The following is a 17,347-nucleotide window of genomic DNA, read 5'->3' on the forward strand; positions in this document are numbered from 1 at the left end:
TTGTGTCCTTGAATGTATTTGACAGCAAGTGTTCCATAATTTAGAACAGTACAAGCTACTGTTGATATCTCTCAGGATATTCACTAACCAGCCAGTCAGTATTTTATTTTTTTTTTAAACTCTGGACTGCTTGGGTTGTTATCATTAATCTAACTAGGTGACTGCAATATGCTAGATAATCCTGTGTGATTAAGAACTGCTGCAAGCCCTTTGAGATGGGTGGCAAGAGTGTTCTGTACAGAGTAATAGTGTGTCTGGAAAGGAGTAGTAATGATGCAGCTGAGCTGTAGCAAGTGTGAAGAATAGCTTTTCTAAAACACAGGCTTAGTTAGAGCTCTGCAGATGCAGTTGTCAGTTCTTTTATATTTCTTCATTAAAGCTCTGTGATTTGGAGAAGGATTCACTATGACTTTTGGACCTTTCGTGGTATAGGAAAAAGTAATATATATATATATGTTATTACATATATAAAAAGAAGAAATTGGTCACAAGCTGCCTGTATGGTTGGCATAGCATGCCCAAACCCAGTCTATCCAGCACACACACAAAAAAGTATACCTTCAGATCTGTCCTTTTGTCCATAACGGGAGGCAAAAACTATGGAGTCTTTGGGTCAAGGAAATGTGTGTCTGCTGTCATAGTTAAATGGTCACATGTATTACTGTTCTCATACAGTCCTTCCTGGAGACAGGTGGGTTGAAATGTAAAGAGCGTAGCATGACCCTCTTTAAATACAGGCAAAGCAGAAGTGGTAAAGATCTCAGTTTACCCCAGTGTATGCCACCAGAAGAAAGTTTATTCTACTGAAACAGCAAAACTGGCTGATGCCATGCCCGCTTTGATTTTAGTGATATGATGCATATAAGTAGAACCTATTGGTATAAATAAAGATTGCAGGATAAGAATGTAGAAGCCAGCTCTTTCTCTAAGGGGTGAAACCTTCCCTTATTTAACTTAAAGGGAATTTGACCAGGCTTTCACATAGTGCCATTAATATGGCTGGAAGTGCCATGTGAGTTCTCTGATATGTTGTAAACCATGCTGTTGCCACATTTTATTCATCTGGAATGGTTAACAATATCCTCATTTCACCTCATTTATTTCAGATTGCCAGGCTACCTCTCACGTTAACTTATCAGATGCCAGAGGAGTATCAGAAAAAGCAAATCTTGGTTTTGAAACAGAAGTACATTCTGAGACCTTAGAAACTAATGAGTACTCGGTATTGGTGCTTCCAGCGAGAATATCGTGTGAGGTAAGGTATTTGAGTGCTAAAATCTTTGGGATAAAGGTCAGTGTTCTTCTCTTCCTCATTCATACTGCGTCAGTTTTGAAAACAAATCTCAGATAAGGGTCCAGAATGAGACTGCAGTCAGATTTTTTCTGGTTTTGTCTCACATCCATGCTGCAGCCACCAGATTCGCAAACTAAAATAGTTTTTAGATAGCCTCTGAGGGATTTTATTTCTATGAGACTTATTTGGCAGCTTGGGTAGAGATGTTACGGCCATGAGGACCTTGTAGTTTAAAAGGGAGAGTGTAGTTGATGACTACTGGAGGAATATAGAGTGTCTCTTTGGAGGAATCCATAATGAGTACATACATAGGTACTGATACCACATGAGCTATGCAATGAGTGCTTCTATGTGCACACACCTTGCCCAATTTTCAAATGAAATCAGAAATATTTTTATATACATACCTAATGGACAGAAATGTTCCTGTGTGTTCTTTTTTTATGTCAAGATTGCTGTGGGAGTATATGTGAGAGTGTAAACGAAGGAAGTACATTATCCAGTACTGCATTCTTTTATATAAATGAATGGCCATGGTCAGATGGAGATTGCGGTGTACCTGAAATGTCACATATTTTGGTTACTGTCTGTTAGAAGGCCATTCTATATGTCAGCCCTTTGGGACAGATTACAGCTGAATATCAAATAATGATGTAACATTTATACCATATTCTGTATATATGTTAACAGTACATTAGTGTAAGTCACTACAGTTTAAACTAGTGTCGCTGCTACTTAGAATCATTGAAGTGTGAACCTGTCGAGGCAGAACAACTAACAGGCTGAAGAAAACTGCTTCATCCCATGACTTGATTGCTCTGTTTTTTTTTCTCTGCTTCAGTCTTCCTAAGACTATGTAATTTGCACTGTTAAAACTGATCCACACATCTTATATCTATGCATCAAATGTGACTTACACGCGTTATTTCATTATTGAAATCAGTAAAGTTCTAGGAGAGTAGCATTCCCTCTGGTTCAGGAGGCAGTAGAAAACTACAGGCTCAGGTTATTTGTTGCTTCTATCTTACTTCCCTGTCAGCTCGCCTTAAGAGTTTAAGTGAGTTCTAAGTATTTTAGGTTCTCACTCAGCTGAATGTCATTTTTCTAGGCTATACAGTAGAATGGTCATAGAAAAAGTAGCAATACTTGCATATGAGTTTAAAGTACAGTTTAAGAATGTTGTTAGGTAAGCTGAATTTAAAACACGAGATTAACATTGTCATTTATTGCATATAAAATATCAAAGGATAACAATCAGATGGCAGCATGTTTTGGTATTATGATATTTTTGCATGAAGGTACTGGTAAAAGGAACTTATCTTCCAACTTAAGTTTCAGTTTGCGTTTTACAATTTCAGCATAATTTTATGAAGACTAATGGGAACATATTTTAATTTTATAGAACCCTGGTGAAATATTCATTTTGTTGAAAGATGAAATAGATGATGAAACTTTAGAAATTGAATTCATATCAGATAATCAACGAATTAGGACAAAGCCAGCCTCTTGGAATAAGAAGGTCAAGTACATGAAAGCATTAGGTAAGAAAAAAATTCTTTACTTTTAAGTAAAGAGAAAATTTTTTACTCCCTTCACTTTTTATAAGTAGTTTCACTTCCCACTGCTTTGTAGGTGTTTCCTGTACATGGCTTTTGCATACAGAACGTTTATTAATAATGCAGAGAGTCAAAGCCTTGTGATTTATGGGAAACCAGGTTCTATTAGATTGTTTTTGTGTAGTTAAATGACAGGTGGCAGTCTTAAAATGTCATCGATTAGTCACAGATTAACATTCTTCAAAAACACTGCCATAAAATGGAAAGCTAATACTCTTTTTCATATTACTCTATTACTGAAATGTTTCATTTTATATCTAATGCAGTAACTTTGGTTGTACTCACGCTGTATCTCTTTCTGACATAGGAGTTATTTGTTCTCTGTTCATATTCATGTCATTTCTCTGTATCAGTTGGATCTGCTGGTTTCTAACAATTCTTTTCAGCTGCTCCATCCATAATTTTAGTTGCCATGCTTTCCTGTTTTGCCTGGAAAATGATAAACAAAGGGAACAGAAGAACAACAACTTCTATCTCAGGAGATAGTGCCAATTTAAGACTCACACCTATACACTCATCCATTTGATGAGAATTACAAATTAAAACATTTATGACCTAAGGAATCATAGTGTAGCTTGCCAATCTATTACATGCTGTGAATTCCCAAAGAAACTTGCATAATATTTTACTTTATAACCATTGTGATACAGCGTTAGACAGGAAGAAAAAAATTATAAAGGCTACAGGCTTCTTGGCACTGCTTTTGGGTAACTCTGTGGCATGATTTTTAACCTAGACACTGTGCGTGTCCTGAGAATTCTTTAGTGCTGTGACAGTGAAGAGCGTCTGTTTTTAGAGATCTTAATGGGAAGTACATCACCAACAGTAAATTTTCATTAGTAACTGGATTTTACAGAAGGAAAGCTTAAATCCCCATTCATAGGTCTTCCAGAATCGTTCTGTAAGAACGTTATTGATCATGGGAAGATTTCAGTAATGGCTGAAGTAATAAAATGTGAACAGTGAATGAAATATTATGAAAAGCGTGGCAGACAGCTGCAGCCCACATTTTATTTCACTTCTTATATGTTTTTAACGCTTTTCTGTGTAGTCTTTGCTGTAAAATTGGAAAACATTTTGAAATAACTTCTTATACTAAGGGTCTAGCTAATCTAATGTTACAAGAAAAATGGGCAGCTTTCCATGTACGTGATTTGAGTTAACATTCTGTTCATTTAGTTTCTTTGGCCCTATTACTCTTCTCCATTTGCAGGGTTGTCATTTTTTAGTGGTTAGAGTTACAATTTTAAGAGAACTGTGCTAGTGCTGGTATGGTACAGCAGGATGCCTGGCACAATGAATACTGGTGAATTATAGAATGTACTAATGAAGGGACCTCATGCTGCATACCCAGAGCAAGTCATACTTAAGTAACAGACTGTACAAATGCCTCTTTCCATTACTTCTTTCTTTTGCTTCTTTCCTTTGCTTTTACTAGGTAAACAACTGGAATGGAAGTAATTATACTGCAACTTTTTGCAATTTAGTGCAAGTTCAATTTTGAGAACCTTGCCTGCAATTAGGGAAATGTTTCAAAATATGAATTGCAATTTGTAATAAATGAGCTTTTCCTTAATTTGTAGACAGAAGGAAGCTGATTATAGGTCATCAGTCCAACAAGGGGGAGTTGGAAATTGGAAGTATACAGTTTTAATCTACTTTCTGACATGAAGCAATACAATAAGTCTATTTCATACAGATCTACAGATATGTATTTTCTTTTGTCAGCTTTTTATTGTTAGACTGAAAAACCTGGATAAAAAGCTGCTCACACTAAATCATCAGTGAAATGCAAATCTTACACATTTTCTGTGCTATTTTCCTCTGTGCTTTTATTCATTCTCTCAGATTTCTGGTCTGGGATAGTAAAATATTTTCAGCTGCTGTTCTGATTTGTGTTTTATAAGATTTTCCTGCTGGCCCTGTATATATAAATGTCTACTGTGAGAGTGTCATTAAGACCACAGCACAGATTGAGTATTATTCTGCAGCAGAAGAGATTGAGCGCATCTTTCAGAAAGTAGCTGACCCAGTAGCTTTTGCTTGTCAGGTAAGTTGACTTTTGCATTAAGTTAATGAAAAAAATAGAATGTAGGTGCCAATGTGAGCTAAGAAAACATACACCGTGCTGTAAAGACTTTATTTTGATTGCATAGTAATTAATAATGGTTCAGTAATGGGATCAGGGTTAGTGAGGCCTGTCTTTGAGATGTCTAGCTCTAAATAAAACAGGCAAGTGAAAACTCTCCTTTTTTGTTTTTCTTTAGAGTGTTATAAACATCTTTGGTGCTGAATGTGCCCAGTGAACAACATCCTGCATTACAGAGGATGAAAATAACAATACGTAGTAGCAATGTCTCTCTCTCTTGAGTGTTCTTTTGAGAATGTTGTAAAACCAATAGGAACAAGTAATCTTAAGACATACTGTATTTGGAGGATTATTATTCATTCACCAGTAAACAGGGTTTTTCTGGCATAGCTTGCATGGATAGCATCAGGTTGCTATTCATGTAGAGTCCATGTACAGCTGCTGAATTATCATTCATGTGGTTTGCTGGTTGTCGTGCAGATTCTTTGCATATATTTAGAAGAATTCAAGTTTTGAGCTGGATTTTAAATCAGCACAGCAGACTGCAGTGCTCTGCAGCGTCCTTTGCCAATAGCACATAAAAGTAATAAGAAAACATTTATTAAAAAAGGACAGAATCTTAAGTATCATTTGTTGCATGGTGTGTAGCCAGAGCAGACTTGTTGTGATGTCTGTATTGTAATTGCAAAGCCAGAACAAAAGTAATAGTCTCTGTTTCCAATGCAGACAGTCTCATTTTCCTGTGACAAATCTACCTTATCTACCACCTAAGGCATTATACTCATAAAAAAAAAAAAAAAAGGATTAATAAAAAATGGTGCATTGCATTATATGTATTCTTTTCAGGATGGGGGTTGATTGTTTCTAAATACAATTCACTGTTGTTCTAAGCAAACAGGCCATTGCACAGGGCAGATAGTGTAACTCTAAGTACAAGCCCATTCTTAAAATCTTTATAATATCAATCCTTAGAAGGGACACTGAAGTAAGCTTCTAACAGGTTTTATTTAAAATTTTATGCATAAGAAGCGTGTCATAATGATTAAAAAATATAACTAGCATGGAAACTTAGATACCTATGGCACACCTGCTATTTCTAATGGAGGTTTATTTGTGTTGTTCAGGGGTCTGACCCTTCATTTAACCAGCATGCCTAATATTTAGTAAGACACGTGCAATTCAAATTCTGTACAAATGCAAATGTAATTAGGTGCAGAGCTATAGCACTAGGAAATACAGCTGTAGTGTTATGACTTATCAGGAATGTTTAAAAATTTGCATGCCTTTACTCATCTGGATAATAAGAAAGGATTTAAATGAGGAGGCACTGTACGCCTCAGTTTTAATTTCATTGTGTTGGCAACTGGAAAACCAGATAAAATTTTCATACTCAAGCGGGTTTTACAACGCACACAGTATGATGGCTGCTTTGCAGGGAAGTACTCTAATGGTAATTCTTCTGTAAGTTTGCATGTGTGCTGGAAGATTTGTCATTGTATTTAATGGTACCCACTGGGCCATGGAGTGAGGTATATTAACTGGCTGGGTAGCTGAACTATTTCCACAGACTTTTTAAATACTTTAAGCCTTCATGTAAACCTGATTTAATGGCAATAAGATACATTGTAAAGATGCAATTTACAAAACATGATTTAACTTAATCTTAAAAAATGTGTTCACACAAGGAAAAACAAAACAGTCCTGGTACTAATTAGAATTCCCATCAAGTAGCAGGAGTAGTAGTAACTTTTATTTAACTAGGATAATTAAAACCTTTGAGACTGTCAGCTTATTTGCAAAAGTATCCTGGGGCAACAATGGTTTATCTATGCAAAGTAACAATCAAACACAATAGAAAACAAATTTAAAATAAAATAGAAAAGATTACAGCAATTGTTGATCAAAGCAATATCATTCTGTGGTTCAAAGAAAAGTTCAGGATTTTCATGAATGCTTGTAATCCTTATTAAAATTCTGTGATGCAAGGAAATTACTACAGTAATGCATACCAAAGATAAACAGCTTTGGTAAAATGCTTTCATTATTTTGCTGACCTTTGCAGCAACTTTGAGGTGATACCAACACTCAGACTGTTGCCCTCTTCTCCACTTTGGCCCCTAGTAAAGTCCAGACAATAAACTGCTGGTCCAATAAACCAAACCAAACAAGTAGCCTTACAGTTATCCATTCCTTTCACTGATGGTCAGGTCAATTCATATGTCTTACTGGGAGACCAGGAAGATATAGTACTGCTGCACCTACTAATTCTTTTTTATTTTTAGGTAGGAATTAAAGATTAGCAGTAGTTATGGTTAGGAGAAAATGTGTTCTAAGATTTTTCAGATCATTTTTTGAGTGTTATTCTTTGCTTCATCTGATAGATTGTTATTTTCTATGTTCTGTATTCATAAGAATCTATAAAAGTATTTAACATTAGCAAGACATTTTAAGTGGCCAAACAAATAGTGACAATGTATGAAAACAAATAGAGTAAAAATAAGTCATTTCTTTCCAAAAGCTTTGGAAGAAAGCAATCTGAAAATTTATATAAAAGTAGGAAGAGTTGGGATTGCTATAACTGAGTCATAATTCTGAACACGCTATCAGAACACATGGGGCTAGATGTAGGCAAAAGGCCTTTCACTTTTTTGTTTTCTCGCTTTAATGTAGTTCTGCATTGAAGCAACTCTCCCAAGGAGTTTGTGCTGTTATCATAACCTGCTGGACAGAGTGATGTTAAAGTTTTTATAATTCATAAATAAACTTCTTTTAAAAACTTCTTAGCAACTTTTCATTTCAACATTCTGCTGGATATGCATGTTGTATTGATTTTTCTCTCAGACTTTCTACCAAATGCAACTATTGATTCAATTATTTAGTGTTGGGATTTTCTTGGTACATGTTTGTTAGGTTTTCAATAAAAGGAAACTAAGGTCATATCCTTATTACTGAAGGTGATAGGTTCATTGTAGTTTGAGTGACTTAGAATGTCCAGAGAGATTCAGAAAATCTTTATGAGAAGCACTGGTTGAATAATACAATTCTGAAGGCCTATGATTAAAAAAAAAGAAAAAAAAAACCAACAACAAAAAACCTCAAAAAGCTTTTGAGATCTTTTTTCCTAGTCATCAAACAAGATTCCAGTTACAGCGTTTATTGATAAAAAGAAAAATGAAAATAAACTGCACCCTTTTCTATGAAAACTCACGAGAAATAGCTGTATGACTCATGTGGAGATATTACATATGTACCTTTACCTGATCCCTTAAGATACTTCCTTTGAAACTTTTTTTAGTATTGCTATCTTCTATGCCACATCAGTAGCTGTTATTTTAGAATGTTTATTTCTTTTCTTCTAAATATGAAATCTCTCCATATTCCATCACTAGCTAAAGTTATGAGAAGTGCCTGCCCCTAACCCTAGCCCTTGCTCTCTGGTAGAAGTAATATATTGAAATGTATGTAAAGCAGTATCTGATACATAAGAACTACTGAAGTAGTTCGTCTTTATGTAAATGTAACCTTGTTAGTACTGCTAAAGCCAGTGAAAAGTATGTTAATTTACTGTCTGTATGCTGTTTGAGTGGCACACATTTTCAGGACTTTGTTAGCAGTTATTAAAGAACATAGGTCATCTCATTCACTAAAGTAGCAAAGTCTGCTTGCTCCTTTCCTTTTTTAAGAAAGTTGTTGGTGTGATGCCCAGGTGTGATGCACAGCACTCAGGGCTGCTCTGTTCTTCACAGCTATATCCTGTTGCTCTGAGAAGGGGGCAGGTGATAGTACCTCCTCCCCAAGGGCAGGTGCTGGATAAGGGCTGGCTTCTGGTGAGAGCCCTGGGGCATGTTGTACCACTTGCAGGAGGACTAACATTGAAGGGAATTGTAGAGAGCTGCTGGCTTTGCTTTAGAGAGGACAGGAAGAATTGTCTAGAAACTTTCTGGCTTAATTCTGAGTGGCTCCTCGAAAGAAGAGCATGCCCACAGGTGCACAGACAGATGAGTGCTTTTACTTCTTTTCTGCCATGTTTTAAATTTGTTTTCAGATAAAATTTGGGCTTTCTCAAATTTCTGACTGGCTCAGTGCTAACCCTTGCAGCATGCGTAACTTTGTATGCTGTCCTACTCCTGTTGGCCTTTCAGAGTGAATTTTGAGGTGCCTAGTATAATTGGGATTTCTTGGGAAGACTAAGTCTTTAGACCTGTAGAGGAGTTGTAGAGGGCATATCAAAATACATAAATGCAGCTCAGGAGCAGCAATGAGTAAGGTCTCTAAACTAGATTCCTTCCTGGTAGAAGAAGCTAATGACCCATCTGTTGTTGTGAAACTTTCCTCTTAGCTGGATAGTGCAGAGTGGTCCTGTTGCTAATTCTGTGTCAACGTTACTTCTGCTATTATCTTCACATAACTAGTGGGACAGGCTTTCTTATGTGTGAGATGAAAGGCATTAGGATACATATTTTTGTAACAGTTAAACTAGATTTTCTTACCGTGTCTTTTTTGTAGAGTAGAAGAGCACATCTAGTCATTATGATTCAATTTACGAGATAGCTTTCGAAGTCATGTGCTTGAGCCTTCAGATTTCAGATCCCTGGAGGAAGAGAAAGAAATTTGAGGCAGAAAACTTGAAGCAAATTGCACTGTGATAACCATGTATAAGAAGGATGTTGTGCCTGCCTTTAAATTCCTAGGAATGGATAGCCTGGTCATTGGAAGGCAGACTTGTTAAAGCATAAGAAATATTGTTCTAATTCAATGTAGGCCCATTTGGGAGGTCACAAGTGCTATTTTCAGTATCTTGTAGAAGCTGAGCTCGCTAGATCTGGGTAAGCCAAGTAACTGTTTATGACCTTGAAAGTTTTGCTGTGAGTTTCTGAAATTGTGTGCTCTTCTAATTTCAAGAACTTACTCCATCTCATGTAAATTTGATTATCTAAATTCAAAGTCAGTGCTATACGTTTCCAGGGTACTCATCCTGCAGATTTCTGCCTGAATAAAAAGGGGAAGGAGAGGTTCCTGTATCTGGTTGTATTTAAAGCAGAGAACCTTGGAAGGGATAACCTTGAGTGCTTGCTGAAAGGAGATGGCTTTTGATATGCAAGACAGTCTGAAATATGCTCTGTTTGAAACTGCTTCTCAGGCATCTCAGGAAAGGTAGTAAGAGACAGGTGTTGTTGATTTTTGTTGTTATTGTTGTTCATTTTTATTTGGAACAGGGAGGATGTCCCTACCTCTTGAAAGGGAAATTAAAAATACTATTTCTGATCTAGTTTATCTTGAAGCCCGCCTATATATTTATTCACTCAGTATTGGATTTGCTGCTATCCAGTTGCTTCTGTGAATACCAGTGGTTTTGAGCCCCCTTTGTTGTGACATAGCTTCAGCATATATGCTCATTTGAGCTCGTTCTTATATTATTGCTTGTTGTAGAATCTCAGAATGATTTGAGTTGGAAGATATTTAGTTCCAAGTCCCTGCCTTAGGTAGGGACAGCGTCCACTCAATCAGGTTGCCTGAAGCCTCATTCAACGTGGCTTTGAACACCTCCAGGATTACCTTTGTCCTAATCTGGTTTGAAACCTATTAAAGTAGTACCAGTATTGATACGGTGTCTAAAATATCTTCTTGGGATAAGAGAGAATAGCGTGGGTTCCTGAGTTTTAGTATTATTGTTCTTCATAATTTTTAAATATGATGTGGCTATTTATGCTAGTAAGTTTTGGGGGGGAGGGAAGGATGTAGATATTTAGTAAACATTTATGAGGTTCACAGTTCACTCTGTAAATGTAATGCTCAGTTTAGGTCTTTATTCTAGAATATGCTTTAGGGCATTTTTTTTCTGGGAGGGGTTGTTTGGTTGTCGATTTTTTTTTCTTGTACAATTATTTTTTGTACATTTTTTTAACAAGTCTGTATGGTGACAATTATAGAAAATATGCAGTGTTATAGATATATAGAATATAGAAATAAATAGGTCACAAGTTACTATATAGAATGTTTTTATATATCAAAATTAATACTGGCCAATTTTGATTTTGAGAAAAATGAGCAATCATATTTGTTGATGTTAGCTCCCTTTCCTGCACAAATTCTGTCACCAAATTCTGGATCATTCATAGAATCATAGAATGGCCTGGGTTGAAAAGGACCTCAAAGATCATTGAGTCTCAACCCCCCTGCCAAGTGCAGGGTCGCCAACCACTAGACCAGGCTGCCCAGAGCCACGTCCAGTCTGGCCTTGAATGCCTCCAGGGACGGGGCATCCACAACCTCCCTGGGCAACCTGTTCCAGTGCGTCACCACCCTCTGAGTGAAAAACTTCCTCCTAATATCTAACCTAAATCTCCCCTGTCTCAGCTTAAAACCATTCCCCCTTGTCCTATCGCTATCCACCCTCACAAACAATCAATCCCCTTCCTGTTTATACGCTCCCCTCAAGCACCGGAAGGCCACAATGAGGTCTCCCCGGAGCCCTCTCCTCGCCAAACTAAACAAGCCCTCAACCTTTCCTCATAGGAGAGGTGCTCCAGCCCTCTGATCATCTTGGTCGCCATCCTCTGTACTCGCCCCAAGAGCTCTGTGTCCTTCTTGTGCTGGGCTGGGGGCCCCAGGCCTGGACACAGTACTCCAGGTGGGGCCTCACAAGAGCCAAGTAGAGGGAGACCACCACCTCCCTCTCCCTGCTGACCACTCCTCTTTTAATGCAGCCCAGAACATAGTTGGCCCTCCGGGCTGCCAGCGCACACTGCTGGCTCATGTCCAGCTTCTCGTCCACCAGGACCCCCAAGTCCCCCTCCGCAGGGCTGCTTTCAAGTACTTCTTCACCCAGGTTGTATACATACCTGGGATTGCCCTGGCCCAAGTGCAGCACCTTGCATTTGGCCTTGTTGAACCTCATTAGGTTCTCGTGGGCCCACTTGTCCAGCCTGTCCAGGTCCCTCTGGATGGCTTTCCTTCCTTCCAATGTATCGACTGCACCGCTCACCTTGGTGTCATCTGCAAACTTGCTGAGGGTGCACTCGATTCCATCGTCTATGTCATTGATAAAGACATTGAAGAGCACCGGTTCCCAGGACTGAGCCTTGGGGGACACCACTCGTGACTGGCCTCCACCCTGACACAGAACCATTTATCACAACCCTTTGGCTGTGACCAGCCAACCAGTTCTTAACCCACCAAACAGTCCATCCTTCAAATCCATACCTCTCCAATTTAGAGAGAAGGGCGTGATGAGGGACCCTGTCAAAAGCTTTGGAGAAGTCCAAGTAGATGACATCCATTCATGTAGAACTCAGCCAAAAATATTAGCTTGCCAATGTGCTCAACATTTTCTGATCACCTCACAATTTCTTTCTTATTCACTCTTAACAGCATTAGGAATTAAACTGCATGTTCCATCAGTAGACACCTTTCTCCTTTTCTCCTCAGACTGTCAGCCACTGAGTTTCTTTTCAAGTTTATATATGCTGTGTCTGCAAATACCTCTGTTAGCAATCCGAGTTGTCTTGTCCAGAAACAGCTCAGATATGTAAAACAAAACTTGTAATGCAAGGTTACTGACTCCTGAGCAGTGTAAACCAGTTCCTTTGGAGTGCTTCTCTGCTGTTGCTGAGCTTCTTTTGATGCCCAGCACAGCTCAGACTGTGCTAGCTCTCTAGTGCTTAGTGCTTACTGTTCGAATCCCTGTAATCATACTTCTCATCACACCAGGAAAAGTAGCATTTAATTATGGCTACCTTGAGAGTAATTAGGAATGGATCTTGGCCTTTTGTCTAGACAGAATTAGGCAATCAGAAAATGTTCTCGTAGCAGTCAGGATTTTGCTTGTTTAAAATCTAAGTACTTAGTAGGAAGTTCATCTAACTGGTTGCTTGCTATCAGTTTCTCAATCTGTCAGCAATGTTAGGCCATGGCTGATGGAACTGATGCTGTTTGCTACCTAGCAAAGTGCACAGTCTTAATGTAATGATTTCCAGTAATGAAGTGCTTCTGTATTCCTTAAACTCTGAATTGCTGCTATAATGACACCTTGGATTAATTGGTAACTGGCATCCCTCAGAACAGCTCCTGGTTATTGGACTACATTGTCGTACAAATATTCCTGTCCTTACCCTTCCTTCAGATGATATTAGTCATGGCTGATCTTCATGAAATAAAATATCTGTTTCTCTTCAACTTGATTGCTTTATCCTGATCCTACTGCTGATTGCACTATCTCTCCTGCAACTTTCAAAAATTATACTGATCTTGGTAATGGTGAGTTTGCAGTAATGCTGTTTGAATAATCTGATTCACAAGCAATCTGAGGATAAAGTTAAAATTGCACGTGCAACAAATGCAGTTTTTGTTTATTTGTCTTTCAAACAGACTTCTAAATTTTCATCTGTGGAGAAGCTGGACAATATTCTGACTTTGTTACTGGAAAGCAAGATAATTACTTGTGAATTCAGCGCATCCCCGGTTGAAGAGCAGCACCATCAAGAACCTAGTGAGTCATTTCTCTTATGCATGGATTTTTGTTACTGCTGCGATGGTTATTACTTATAAATGTTAATAAGACAATCTTTAAATATTTAAGACCACGGGTGAAATGCAAAAAATCCATGATGAGGACAGCATAACCAGGGCAGAAATGGAAAAAAAAATTTTGTAAACCATTACATCATGTGTCAGTACTTAAGTAATTAGGCTTGTCTGGATGTTTGATCAGCTTTGGATTAAATTCAAATTAACAGCTTTTCAGCTCGGTAAACTTATAGAGAAAACAGGCAACAGTAGGCATGATGAGGTGTCTGTCCATTATGTGTGTGTGTGTGTATTATTTTTCTTCTTAATTGTTCTTTTGCAGTACTCTCAAACTTTGCACTCTTATTTCGAACTAGCAGAGCAAATCAATTTTGTATTATTATTATTTGAAGAGAATGGGTTGTTTTTGAACTTAGAACACAATTAGGCATCTACATTGATTTTAGTAACTGTGTACTTAATGGTTGCTAGTACTTTATTCTGGCCAAAAGATAATTACATTATTGAAGAACATGTATGGTGAATTAAAGTAGGATTTGTCTGTGAAGTAAATGCATTGTACATACAATTCAGTATTGTACGTACAATTCAGTATTGTTCCAAAAGGAACTACTGCTTAGTGGAGAGCTTGGTTGAGCTAATTAACCACTTTTTAAAGAATTCAAATTGTATTACAGTAAACCAGGAAGTTGATTACTTCGTCTGTGTTTTGAAAAACATCATTATGATGTTACTTCAGATGGAGTTAAACTTCAGGTTTTCTAAGAAACTGTGAGTTTCCTTTCTGAAATAGTTAAGGAAGAAGTATTCGAGTTGTTGGCTGAGCTGACTTGTGTTTTGTGTAACAAGACTATGATTTTGAGAGGAAAGTAAACTCAGTGTGTTGAGTGTACAATGTAATATTTTCATAACCAAATATAACAAATTTTCAAGGTAATCTCTTCTGTGACCACTGTCATGCTTCCTTTCAGTTTTACTAAGTTTTCTCTGATGATGAAATACCCCTCTGTAGTAGATAAACATGATTTTTCTCCTTTTGCATTCTAAAAATGAGCAATCAATCAGGGTGTGAAGTACCTACCCTTGTCGCATTTCTGTGCAAAACTTTAGGGCAGGGGTGTATAGGACATATTAGAGCATTATTCTCAATGTGAAATGTTAATTCCATTGAGGATAAAAAAAAAATTCTGTTTCTCTAGGAACTCATTAGATCTAGGCACATTTGTGAATATTGAAAATAATGCTTATCAACCTGTAGTCCTTTGCCAGAAAGCCAATGCTTTTGTGAGCTTGGCTAAGTACTGGCTGGTGATTTTTGAAAGATTGCAAAAGGTAAAAATGGAATGCATACTGTTCTTTTTTTTTTTTTTTAACAAACCAGTATTTCAGGTGATAGCCATTGGAATGTTTTCCGATGGATAAGACCAGTTTCAGTTGCTTGTTTTAGATGAAACATCCTATTGTAATAGTTACTGTAGTCACCCAAAAGTGAATGAGGAGTCTGTACCAGCAAAATATTGTTGGAACTGCTGCATGTGTAAAAACTTGTCAGAGATAAAGTGCACATTTCAGACTTGAACTGTGCCTTTTTTTATAGTTTTGTGTATTTGAATAACATCTAAAGAAGATAAAAGTCAACATATATTTAGGATTATGCATGGATTTTACCTACTAGCGTTCCTTTTTTTAAGATAAAGACTTTTTTTCAGCTTATCAAGAAGAATGTTTATATAATAAGTAATATTTAAAGAGATAATTTTGTAGTCTCTGAAGGAGAATATTGGAGGCTCAATCAGCTGAGAAAGCTGATAGACTGAGCAGAAGCCACTGGATGTTAAACGTTGTGGTTAACGTTACAATATTAACCGAAAAGACATCTCAGAGTATGTCTGGCTTTTTTGTGATGGTAATGAGATGCCTTGTCCTCCATCCTTTGTGGAAGCAAGTAACTAAAGCCGGAGATACAGCTTTCAGGATACCTCATATGATACCTCTATAGTCTGGTAAAAGGCTCCAGTCAAAACACAGTTACTAATCCAAACTGGTATTTCAGAACTCTTCTTGGGTTTGGGAAGTTCTAAATCTAATCTTGAATTTTCAGGTTTGTGAATTCTTGGTGTGTTCGTTCCTGAGGTCAAAGAAAAAACAGCTTACCTGAGGAAAACCTATCTTTTTTTCTCTCTTTGTGAACTGTTATCTATTAACATTACTCTAGTTAAACTTACATGTTGAGGCCTCTTTAAAATTACAATTTACTTATTTTGTAGAAAATACTGCTTTTTGTCACGTAACACTACAAGCAATATAACAAATTTTATCTTGATTTCTCTGATTCATTCTTTCAAGCTGAAACATCAGTCTCAAAAGAATGAGTTTGGGTTTCTAGTTGCTAGTGAAACAAGGGCTGAAAAGACAGACTGGGGAGAGGAAACAAAATGCTTTAAGTGTTTCCTTGGTTTAATTGATATTGACACTGTAGAAATCATCTTAAGTGTCTATTTAAATTGCTAAAAGAAGTAATGTCCTGTATCAGTAATTTCAGAAATAAAAGTATGTCTTAAAAGTCTGCAGAAATATAACTGTAGGCTGTTCTGTTTGCTTACTGCAATTTTATGAAAATTACCACAGGCTAAGACAGTGCTACAATAAAGTAAGATTAGATTTTATGCTCTGTTTTATGGCTGAGGTGTTCCAGAATGCTCTACAGAGAAGAGCAGAGAAGGGATTATGACAGGACAAAACTGCAACCTCCATTTAACCTTGTGCATGCCAGCTAAAGCATTTAAGAGCAAGCACTACTTTCAGAGTTAGCTGAGGAAGTTACCTTAATGAACTTAAAAATAAGCCACGTGGTCACTGTCTATGTTCCTGCTTATAGAATCATTAAGGTTGGAAATGACCTCTAGGATCATTTTGTTCAACTGTTGGTGCATCACCACCATCACCAGCTTTTGAGTTCTCAGTGTAGCTGCCAAACTGTGGCAGCTTTTCTCCATTAATGTTTTTCTGTAAAACAGGTTAAAAGTGGTTAACTTCTGTTTACCCCAGTAACTACTACTTTTCTTCAGTTATGTATTTATTTAACTTAACTGTATTGGTTGTTCCAATTTCACAACTGATAAAAGTTCCAATAATTTTCCCAAATTCAACGTGCCAAAGTTGCAAGTTTATGAATGCTTTCCTGCCTAAAGCATGCGTGCATTCAAAAAATTATGGTATTGCTGTGTGCGTAATGCAACATTTCAGTTACAAGAGTTAAAGACAGTAAGGTAGTAGTTTATATGCGGTAGACTATCTGATTTGTCATAGGGGCACACTTTAAATTGGCAATTTAGCAAACAATTATAATTTAAAAAAATAAGATCTTTCAGTGTGTTGTTCTTAATTGTTTATTTTGATAATGGTAGCTGTAGTTGTCATTGACTTTGCTGTAATTTTGTAGGAAAGAGATCCCTTCTTCACCTTTATCAAGTGACTTGGGAGGCATTTAACAGCCACTTGTGCCTCTTCTCAGAATGAGAGCAAAAAGAAAAAACAGTAGGTTTCAATCATCTCTTTTGAGGTCATTAGCCTTACTATATTTTTAAGTTAAATGTGTCATTAGGGGAGGAATTTCTGAGAGATCAGATCCAAAAATGTCGCTTGCCCACTGCATGAGTGTCAAAGCCATTAACTTAGACAGAATGACTACTGATGCCACAGCTGCATGCAGACATGGTCATTAAAGTATTAAGGAGGTGGATGAAGGGAACAGCAGCCAGGGCAACTATATATATAACACTTAACATCAGAGGGATCATATCCAAGTGGCCTCAAACACTC

The 17,347-nt window shown here is 37.2% G+C and overlaps 1 protein-coding gene across 3 annotated transcripts in view; it reads left to right on the forward strand.

The window, feature by feature from the left end:
* BANK1 (B-cell scaffold protein with ankyrin repeats 1) overlaps positions 1-17,347 on the forward strand; it is a 142,118-nt gene that overhangs the window by 39,155 nt on the left and 85,616 nt on the right. For all 3 annotated transcript variants that reach the window (XM_021396059.1, XM_021396058.1, XM_021396060.1), the window contains exons 3-6: positions 1,107-1,255; positions 2,697-2,835; positions 4,818-4,960; positions 13,367-13,487. In XM_021396059.1, the coding sequence (XP_021251734.1) occupies positions 1,107-1,255; positions 2,697-2,835; positions 4,818-4,960; positions 13,367-13,487 (552 nt within the window). The remainder of the gene's footprint in view (positions 1-1,106; positions 1,256-2,696; positions 2,836-4,817; positions 4,961-13,366; positions 13,488-17,347) is intronic.

Source organism: Numida meleagris, chromosome 4, assembly GCF_002078875.1.
Source record: "Numida meleagris isolate 19003 breed g44 Domestic line chromosome 4, NumMel1.0, whole genome shotgun sequence".
In the NCBI taxonomy this organism is placed as follows: domain Eukaryota; kingdom Metazoa; phylum Chordata; class Aves; order Galliformes; family Numididae; genus Numida; species Numida meleagris.